We start from the raw sequence: 10,128 nt of genomic DNA on the forward strand, positions 1-10,128 counted from the left end.
TCTTAGGTAAGTCGATATTTACAATTAACGATGGAAACGATAGCATTTTTTGAAAAATAATTGCAGCATTAAACTGCTTTGAATTATGGTCTGAAAGGCCCAATGGAAGATGGAATGAATTAGCACATAAATGTTGTGCTACTGTTGCAGCTTGATCACACTTGAGAAAATAGTCCGCCTGCTGCTGTCAATCTTGCCGTTTTCATTTGCCTGAAGCAACTGTCATCCCAAAAGCCCTGCGAGGAAGGGCTGAAAAAAGACTGATAGCATGCCTTTCGCCCCCTACTTGTCTTGCTGTAAATATCTCCCGTGCACTTCACAGTGTTTAATTTTAGACTCCCCATGAGGCAGGAGCAAAGCAACTCCAGCTGAAGGCAGAAGCTTGCCAGTTTGCTCTGCCCCGTGTCAGTATTCTGACAAACATTTAGCATCCTTTGACAGAATTTGAGTTGAGAACCCAAACATGTCAAACAGAGAAAATGAGGATCTCAATGAAGAGGACATTGATGAGGATGAACTCCTTGCTACGCTTTCACCTGAGGAGCTTAAGGAGCTCCAGAGTGAAATGGATATTATGATTGCTCCAGATGATAGTGTTCCAGTTGGACAGAGGCAGAAGGACCAGACAGAAAAGCCTCCGACTGGAACCTTTGACCACAGATCCCTGGTCGGCTACCTCTACTGGGAGAAGGAATCCAAGCGTATGCTTGAGGAAGAAAGAGTGCCTGCTACTCTGCTACCCAGTGAGGTAAGAGACCACCAGACTGTGTGCCAAATATTTCAAATAATTTGAGTTCAAACATAATACTAGAGCTTGGGAAGACACTTGTAACAATGTTGGTCCCCTTGGTTATTGTCATCAGAGAACATTGAGGCAGGAGGCTGAAGACAAAGAAAAAGTCAACACTGTGGAAGATGGGCATGATGAAGTACACGAAGTGATTGAGCAAGTAATTGAGAACAAGGACAAAGATGGTACAAGAGAAGGGGAAATAACTGAAGAACTAATTGAGGAAATTGTTGGTGGGGTAAAAGAGAGCAATGAAACAGACAAAGAGATCCACGAGAAAGACAAAGAGCTTAATCCAATTACACATGAAAATACTGAGACGCAATCTGATAGCACAGAAACGGAAAATGCAGGGCACCAAGACGGAACAACAGAAGTGAAAGAGGAAAGTAGAATTACAGACACTTTGCCTCCTCTAGACTTACCGGATGATGCCAAGAAAAGTGAGCCCAATGACAAACTCCAGCAGAAAGAGGAGAAAAAAATCAATAAATTAAAAATCCCCAAGCTGGCACTCAATAATATCAAAATGACATCTCGACCTTCAGGAAATGAGACAAATTTGGAGTCGACACTTGACAAGATCCGCAACAACAACTCTTCCGTCACTGAGGTAAACCTCAACAACATAGAGAACATTCCCAAAGAGATGCTCCTGGACTATGTCAATGCCTTGAAGAAGAACAAACACGTGAAAACATTTAGCATCGCAAACACGGGTGTGGATGAAAACATCGCATTCAACCTGGCCAACATGTTACGTGAGAATCGCAGCATCACAACGCTGAACATCGAGTCCAACTTCATTACAGGAAAAGGAATTGTTGCCATCATTCGATGCCTACAATTCAATGAGACCCTCACTGAGCTGCGATTTCACAACCAAAGACACATGCTGGGTCACTATGCCGAGATGGAGATCTCACGCCTGCTCAAGGCCAACAACACTCTCCTGAAAATGGGATACCATTTTGAACAGCCAGGGCCAAGGATGGTGGTGACCAATCTGTTAACCAGGAATCTGGACCAGCAGAGGCAACTAAGAAAGGAAGAGCAAAAGCAGCAGCAGCTGAAGGAGCAGAGGGAGGTGATGCAGATGTACGAGAGCAGTCTAAACCTACCTCCAGGTTTACTTGAGATGCTGGGGTACATACCACCCCTGGAACTCCTGCAGAAACATGGGCTTGTCACACCCCCAAAAGAACTGAAAAAGATACCCCCAAAAGAAGAACAGGTAGAAAACGAAGAACCAGCAGAGCCCCCAAGGCAGATCAAACACAACAGAATTCCCAGACAACCCGGTGCTGAGCCCCAGAACTCATTGAGGGACGTCCGGCTGAAGAAAACGCCTAAGAAACGCGACCCTTTTTTGGAGTTGGACCGCAGGGATGCCAGTCGAAAAGAGAGAGCAGGTTTCCAACTGAGGAAGACTCCGAAAGTGAAGGAGTCAGTCACACAGGGCACAGCGGATGAAAGAGCAAACCTGAAGGATGTGATAAAGACTTTGAAGCCGGTCCCTCGCAGGCGAGTGCCACCTAAGGTTGATCCCACACCTCGTGATGAGCTCCTAAATGAGATCAAGAAGAGTAGCGTGGCCTATCTTAAATCTGTGAGTATTACTGCTGTGACAAATCCAGATCAGACATTTAATAATTAGATTAAGTCAGGATTGACTGGTGGCGTTCCTTTGACTCAAACATCTTCATCAACATAGTCTATTTCAGTTAAGAAGGGGGTCCCAACAGCAAATATGTCCTTGTAGTAAGATCTGGTTTGGTAAAATCCAACACTTTACATTCAAGCCTTACACTTGCAATAGAATCTTCTGCAAGATACACAGTGGACACAGGCACCAAGTTAGAGATGCTTAATAAAAGCCACCATGATATAAACTAGCTTAAGAAACCCCTTTAGCCATGGTGCAAGTGACATCCGACAGATGCCTCTTTGAATGTATACATCCATTATCCTATGCTGTTTGGGGTCGGAGGGAAGTGGAGTCCATCCCAGCAGTCACAAGACACCTTAATTGAATGCCACGTAAACGTTTGAAACAAATTGACTCCTTTCCTTGCAGGTGCCGCTCCCTAAAGCCCTGGAATCAAGTGAAACGAGTCTCATCTGAGGCAGTGACTTATCGTAATGTGTTTGACACGTACTATATTTTGGAAATGAACTGTACAGTGAGAAAGAACCACGTTCACACACATAGCGGCTGGCTGTTTTCCACCACAATCTTTCACAAAAGCCAATAATATGCAGAATGCTTTTTAGATCAAAATGCAACAAAGCGCTCATTTACACCTGGAAAAAAAAGAGCAAATGTACATTTATTCAGCGGGAAGCTCAACTGTTTTATGCTTATTTCCACACATTGTGCTAAGAAGGCTTATATTTACTGAATGCTGAATTATTTGTGGTTTGCATTTGCCAATTTATAAACAACCTCACAGACCCAACTACTGCATACATTCATAAAGTGATAAGAAAAACAACGCATCATTAATTGGTTTATACAGCCATGTTTAATATTTGGCTCTGTGATCACACCATCACGGTTGCTGAATGGAAAAATGTGACATGTATGATTGAGGACAACATAACATTGCATCCATCCACTCCACCTCTCTGAATGGCCTTCATGCACAAACTGTGCAGTCGAGGTGCACATAAGAAAAGCTTCAGGGAAGATTTGCCAACATGTCAGCAGTATAAAAGGAACATTACAGATAGCATTTGCTTTATTAAATATGCATCATGAGTTGCCAATCCAGTGCTGATAAAGATATTTCAGTTAAATGAATAATTGTATGCATCCTACAACCACTGTATTCGTGACATATTAGAAATAACACACGCAAACAGCAAACATATACATAGTAGAATAAAGCTGAAAGAGCCGTTCCTTTTCAATTGCATAGCAGCGATCAGAGGAGATACACTCAGGCTCATCTATGCTTTCAGCACATGGTCACACTCTCTGAAAAATTGTTCTATTTATAATCAGGATTACGAGTGAGAACACATGTACACCAGACGCACATTTGTGTTGGATCCTTAAGTGACAAGATGGAATAAATCAATCTGGGTTTTGTACTGATGGGTAAGAAATAGAAACTAGCAATGATTTTAACAAGGTAGCACAATTAAATCTAGGATAAAAAATACCCAGTTTGCCACCCTAAGAAGTGCAATATTAGCAAGGGGATGTGTATTTGTAAAACTTTTGACTTGGGAATACTGAAACCTTTGCTGCTGCCATTTGTCTTTCAACTGTGACTATTGAAAGCTGTACACATGTTAAGGAGTGTGTTCATCTATCTGTACTAAAAAACCAAAAGGGCAGACCGGAGGGCCACAAGTACAAATGTGATTCTACTCTTTGCATGCGTGATGATGGAGCGGACATCCCTTTCCTACAACCTTACTGCTTTAATTTGCTTTCGATAAAATCCTGAATTTTGTTCACTCTCTCCTCCTGCTGATCCAAGAGATCCATGATGATGCCCATAGGAGTCTTCTTCATTCCAACACCTTCCATCTTGTTCTCCAGTCTGTTCTTCATGTTGCGCAGTCTCAGGGAGGCATGGATGAGGATTACTAAACGGCAATAATGGGAAATAATATTTTTTTCAAAACTTAAAAACTGAAGTATATTCATATCTAGATATTAGTTGCTGGAAATAAAAAGTGACAGAGAGAGACACACACACACATGCAGGTGTTATTCTATGAGGTGGATCGCGAAGCCATGACATCAGTCAGTAAATGCGGCTGTGTGCACATCAAGAAACCATAGCGATCTGTAAACATGGGGCAGTGAGCAGGCCGCCTGGGACGTGATCAGACTGCCTGCAGCGACGTGTTAAAACTCAAATGTACGCTCTAACGATCAAACGTAGGAAGAGAACAGAGGGAAAACCTAACCTGGCCATCTTTCATAAGAGAATACTGTTCTGTTCTAATTGAGCAGTGAGTCAGAATGGTTTGGAAACTTGTTCAGCTGCTGCTAAACGTCAGTTATGCTTCCCTGTGTGAGTCAGAGTGACATTCAATGAGAAACACGAGTATGCCAGTGTTGGCCAACTAAACAAACAAAAAAAATGCTTTTTGTTGAAATTTAGGCAAACGTCCAAAGAGATTTGGTTGAGGATGTACAAGTATTGTCTCCACATACTTAAAGCAGCAGTAAATACTACCGTATTTTCATGACCATAAGGCGCACTTAAAAGTCTTAAATTTTCTCCAAAATGGACGGGGCGCCTTATAATGCGGCGCGCCTTATGTGTGCACCGAGTTCCAAAATCTGTAAATGTTGCTCTGTGACTTTGATGAGCGCTCTGCTTGACTGACTGGGAGCATTTCCTGCCTACACGCTGCTTATATAAAGGAAAGGCGGACGTGACTGAGGACAGCATGCGGACGTTAATGGGGGAAGGGTGCGCGTGAAGGAGGACGCTAAAGGCACGCCTCCAGTAGGTATATAGCGCCGGTATGTGCATTGTGCAAAACAACATCGGTTTGGCTAAGGACCCACCTACGAAGAGACACGCTTACGGATTGTGGATGCCTGGGCTAAGGTATATGCTTTGACTGTTGTCCGAGTTTTCGCGAAAGTCGGCATCATTGCTGAACAGCCCCCCGGCAAGGAGACTGACTCCGACAATGACGAGAGGGAACCCGGCATGTTTGATGGAGAACTTGCCCAGCTGTTCATTTCGGATACAGAAGATGAGGACTTTGATGGATTTGTGGATGAGGATTGATCAAAAAATTCCGCGAGTACATTGTTAAATACTTCAATAAAGTACAAGCGAACTCAGTTTTGCTCCCGCTGCCTTTTTAAAAACATACGCTGGCATGCATGTATGCTACCGTATGTTTTAAGCTAGCGTATGTTTTACCATGCCTGCGCCAATAATACGGTGCGCCTTATGTGTGTGTTAAACAGAAATAGACCCCGTAACTGAGACTGCGCCTTTTAATACGGTGCGCCTTATTAAAGAAAATGCGGTACTTGGATTAGTTTGGCTCCCCCTACAGTTTTGCAGTGTGTCTTACTTTGACGCTACAGTATTGTTAACACACACACACACACACAGAGTAACCTAGATATTATTTATGCCTATATTACATATAAGTCAGTGATTTTCTTAGTAGCCAATAGAAGGAGGCAAATGTGAGTGACGTGGCAAGAGGTTAAAGATGTCAATCCATTGAAACATGTCAGCATTTTAAAAGAATCATTGTCTGACTATTTTAGTGGGGAGCAAAGTTTGTAAATATGGCACACAAAAGGACCAACGCTTGTGCCAACACAACACAAGAGGTATCCTGGCTGGTCCATCAATACAATAGAGGATTCAATAGGTTACTCTGGAATAGGCTCCAGTGCCCCCGCGACCCTCATCAGGATAAGCGGTACGAAAAATGGATTGATGGATCGATGGGGTTGCCATGGCAATGAGAGACACTTTAAAAAACATTCAATAAATGTCTCTGTGTACCATCAACAATTTTTCAAGTTGTTGCATTTACTAATACAATTATTAAATATTATTGCTTTAAACTACAACCCAAATTCCAATGAAGTTGGGACGTTGTGTTAAACAAATAAAAACAGAAAAAGATTTGCAAATCATGTTTGACCTATATTTAATTTAATACACTACAAAGACAATATATTTAATGTTCAAACTGATAAACTTGATAAACTAGCAAATAATCATTAACTTGGAATTTTATGGGTGCAACACGTTCCAAAAAAGCTGGGACAGGGTCATGTTTACCACTGGGTTACATCACCTTTTCGTTTAACAATATTCAATAAACGTTTGGGAACTGAGGACACCAATTGTTGAAGCTTCCATCCATCAATTTTCTGAGCCGCTCATCCTCACAAGGGTTGCGGGAGTGCTGGAGTGTGTATGTATCCCAGCTATCATCGGGCAGGAGGCGGGGTACAACCGGAACTGGTTGCCAGCCAATCACAGAATTGTTGAAGCTTGGTAGGTGGAATTCTTTCCCATTCTTTTGCTTGATGTACAGCTTCAGCTCTTCAACAGTCCGAGGTCTCCGTTGTTGTATTTTACGCTTCATAATGCCCCACACATTTTCAATGGGAAAAAGGTTTGGACTACAGGCAGGCCAGTCCAGTATCCGTACTATTTTACTACGCAGCCACGCTATTGTAACACGTACAGAATGTGGTTTGGCATATGTTTCTCCAAAACCTGTATGTACCTTTCAGTACATACAGTTATCCATGCCATTGGCACTAACAATGGATTGGTGATATCCTTTACATATTGATATTGGTTTTGATGCAGTGGCGCCTGAGGGATCGAAGGTCACGGGCATTCAATGTTGGCTTTTGGCCTTGCCGCTTACATGCAGTGATTTCTCCAGATTCTCTGAACCTTTTGATGATATTATGGACCGTAGATGATAAAATCCCTAAATTCCTTGCAATTGTACGTCTTTGCTTGTGAATGACTGAAGAGTTCAGGGAAGATCCTTTTATACCCAAACATGGCACCCACCTGTTCCCAATTAGCCTGTTCACCTGTGGGATGTTCCAAACAGGTGTTTGATGAGCATTCCTCAACTTTCTCAGTCTTTTTTGCCACCTGTCCCAGCTTTTTTGGAACGTGTTGCAGCCATAAAATTCTAAGTTAATGATTATTTGCTAAAAACAGTAACATTTATCAGTTTTAACATTAAATATCTTGTCTTTGTAGTGTATTCAATTAAATATGGGTTGAACATGATTTGCCAATCATTGTATTCGGTTTTTATTTATGTTTAACACAACGTCCCAACTTCATTGGAATTGGGGTTGTAAAACGTGTCTAATTTCACAAACCTAACAAATAGAGTTTCTGTGTTTCCAAACGTGCCATTTTGGGGGAGTTAAACTCAACATCAATCATTTAGCCTGCTATTGCTCATCCTTGGACAAAATAGAAGTGTGACATTTTTCCAGGCCAAAGTAAGAGAAGAAAAGAAAAGGTCAAGTGTGTTGAAGAGCTTCAGGGTACATTTGGGGGTAAATATTGAAGAATACAGTCACATTACTGAAATAAATCAAATCTATTGAGGCACAGGGCTGAGAATAAACAGCAGAGAACAGGCATGGAATCCAATGAAGTTTGAGTAGAGTAGAAAATAAATATACCATTGAGCTACTATATGCAAAGTGCAAGAAGGAAAACGTGTTGACATCAAGACTTACACAACAGGGGGAAAGTGATGCCAAAGATGAAAACCATGACACCACCGCACAGGGACAGCAGGAAGTAACTGGTGACCATGACACAGATGACGAACAATGTCGGGTTCTTCCTCTTGAAGTTCTTGATGATGGCTTGATTCTCCCCGGCCCACACGGAACCCATGAATACCAAAGTCACAACTGTTCCTCCCAGAAACATGCCAAGTGGGTTCAGGAACCTGCAAAACAGACAACAGCATTTTAGCCATTTAGATCAGTATTTGTAAACAATGTACTGGTGGTCAATAACGCAGAGATGGTTCAGTGCTGCAAGCGGAAAGGAATAATCATGTCAGCATGCTGAGGAATAGTCAGTCAGTTTTTGGCAGTAAAGAAAAGAGGACTGCTGTTAGTAAATACCTGGAGTCACTCTCTTTAAAAACCAAAGACCAAGTCCGAAACCTTATCCAGAGTGAAGGCTTGCATGCTCCAAGCAGACCAGGAGACGCTCATCCATGCTTTTCTCTGAAGTAGACTTGACTATTGTAATGGTCTTCTGACTGGACTACCACAAAAGTGCATTAAACAGCTGCAGCTCATTCAGAATGCCGCAGCTCGGGTTCTGACCAGAACAAAGAGGTCAGAACATATTTCTCCAATTCTCAAGTCTCTAGACTGGCTCCCAGTCAGTTTTAGAATAGATTTTTAAAGTTCTGCTAGTGGTCTATAAATCTCTAAATGGTTTAGGTTCTTAATACATGAAAGAAATGCTAATGGGATATAAAGCCAGTAGGGCTCTGAGATCTAAGGCCAGGTTAATAATTCTTCTATATTCTCATGCTTTTTAGAGCATTTCCACTTTAAATGATCTTTCTTGCACTGTAAACTGTTTTAATTATATTTTCATTCTTCTCTTTTACATGTTTATGAGTTGTTGTTCTTTTCTTTGTTTTGAAATGCTTTTAATCATGTAAAGCACATTGAGTTACATTGTGTCTGAAATGCACTGTATAAATAAATTGGCTTTGCTTTATGTCCACGTCTGGCTCACACTTCTGATGTTTGGAATTTTAATAATTTTTGTTTGTCAAAAGGCTACGTGCCCGCAATTGGCTGGCGACCAGTCCAGGGTGCACTGTACTCTCTCCCAAAATTGATGGATATTCAAATGAAAACAAAGTAACTCTAGACCTGAAATAATTTTATTACCATACATGCGTGTCACTTCATTTGATGAGGAAATGGCAATTCCGGCAAAATTGTTCAGTTGTTGCGCAAAATGTTCAGAATGTCTTGAGTTGAAGAATGTAGTCATCTTGCTTTGTAGTCTGACGGACCGGAAGTAAACTGAGCTAGCTGAGTCCGTCCAATGGAAATGCATGGCATATAGTCCAAAATATTAATTATACTTTTTTTTTTTTTTTTTTTTTAGGAATAAAACCTCTAGCACGTTTTTGACGAAGACTTGGGCCTTTGACGGCCAAGTATTTTTTGGGGTGGTACTTGGTATAAAAAAAGTTTTACAATCACTGCATTATGGTATACTGTCCATATTTTAGACGGGTATACATACATATATGTACTTATTTGTATTATAATATTCGAGTGACTGTCCGACACTCGGCATGTGCACAATAGCGAGAGCATGCGAGTGATTACATGAGCTCCGGAGAGTTGACAGAACTCGGAATAACCACTGAGGTCATAATGGGCGTGGGTTTAAAAAAAACAAAACAAAAAAAACATGCATACTAATTAAACTAGCCACGCAAGCTAGCCTGTCATAGCTGCTACTAACCCAACGATGAGGAAGACCACCACGGCCGCGGCGAAGTAGTTCGTCTGGTAATACATTAAATTGCTGATCACTCTGTTGTTCCACCTTGCCACATCTCCGAACTCTGGTTTGCCGAAGCGCTCCGTTCCGGGGTAGAAATCATCCCACGTTCTGAGCGGTGCAAGCTCCATTTTGGCTGTCATGACGTCAACGTGAAGTCGGGAAACGCACAACACGCATTTCAGAAACCAGAAACTGCTGGGCTGCTGGTTGTGTGTGACAGGTCAGCTGATCACTCCCGCAATACCACAGATATTAATTGAAATAAAAGAAAAACGTGCCTACGTG

At 41.8% G+C, this 10,128-nt stretch overlaps 2 protein-coding genes across 2 annotated transcripts; one reads left to right on the forward strand and one right to left on the reverse strand.

The window, feature by feature from the left end:
- The first annotated feature begins 326 nt into the window (after positions 1-326).
- Positions 327-3,192, forward strand: lmod3 (leiomodin 3 (fetal)). The gene is made up of 3 exons (XM_061796489.1): positions 327-748; positions 864-2,399; positions 2,868-3,192. The coding sequence occupies exons 1-3, from the start codon at positions 464-466 to the stop codon at positions 2,913-2,915; spliced, it is 1,869 nt and encodes a 622-aa protein (XP_061652473.1). The 5' UTR covers positions 327-463; the 3' UTR covers positions 2,916-3,192.
- A 104-nt stretch (positions 3,193-3,296) lies between these two features.
- Positions 3,297-10,062, reverse strand: LOC133488561 (PRA1 family protein 3-like). Its single transcript, XM_061796559.1, has 3 exons — positions 9,802-10,062; positions 8,025-8,242; positions 3,297-4,390 (listed from the first exon to the last, which is right to left on the reverse strand). Exons 1-3 carry the CDS (start codon positions 9,981-9,983, stop codon positions 4,215-4,217), a joined length of 576 nt encoding a protein of 191 aa, XP_061652543.1. The 5' UTR covers positions 9,984-10,062; the 3' UTR covers positions 3,297-4,214.
- Between the last annotated feature and the right edge of the window lie 66 nt (positions 10,063-10,128).

Source organism: Phyllopteryx taeniolatus, chromosome 1, assembly GCF_024500385.1.
Source record: "Phyllopteryx taeniolatus isolate TA_2022b chromosome 1, UOR_Ptae_1.2, whole genome shotgun sequence".
Lineage (NCBI taxonomy): Eukaryota > Metazoa > Chordata > Actinopteri > Syngnathiformes > Syngnathidae > Phyllopteryx > Phyllopteryx taeniolatus.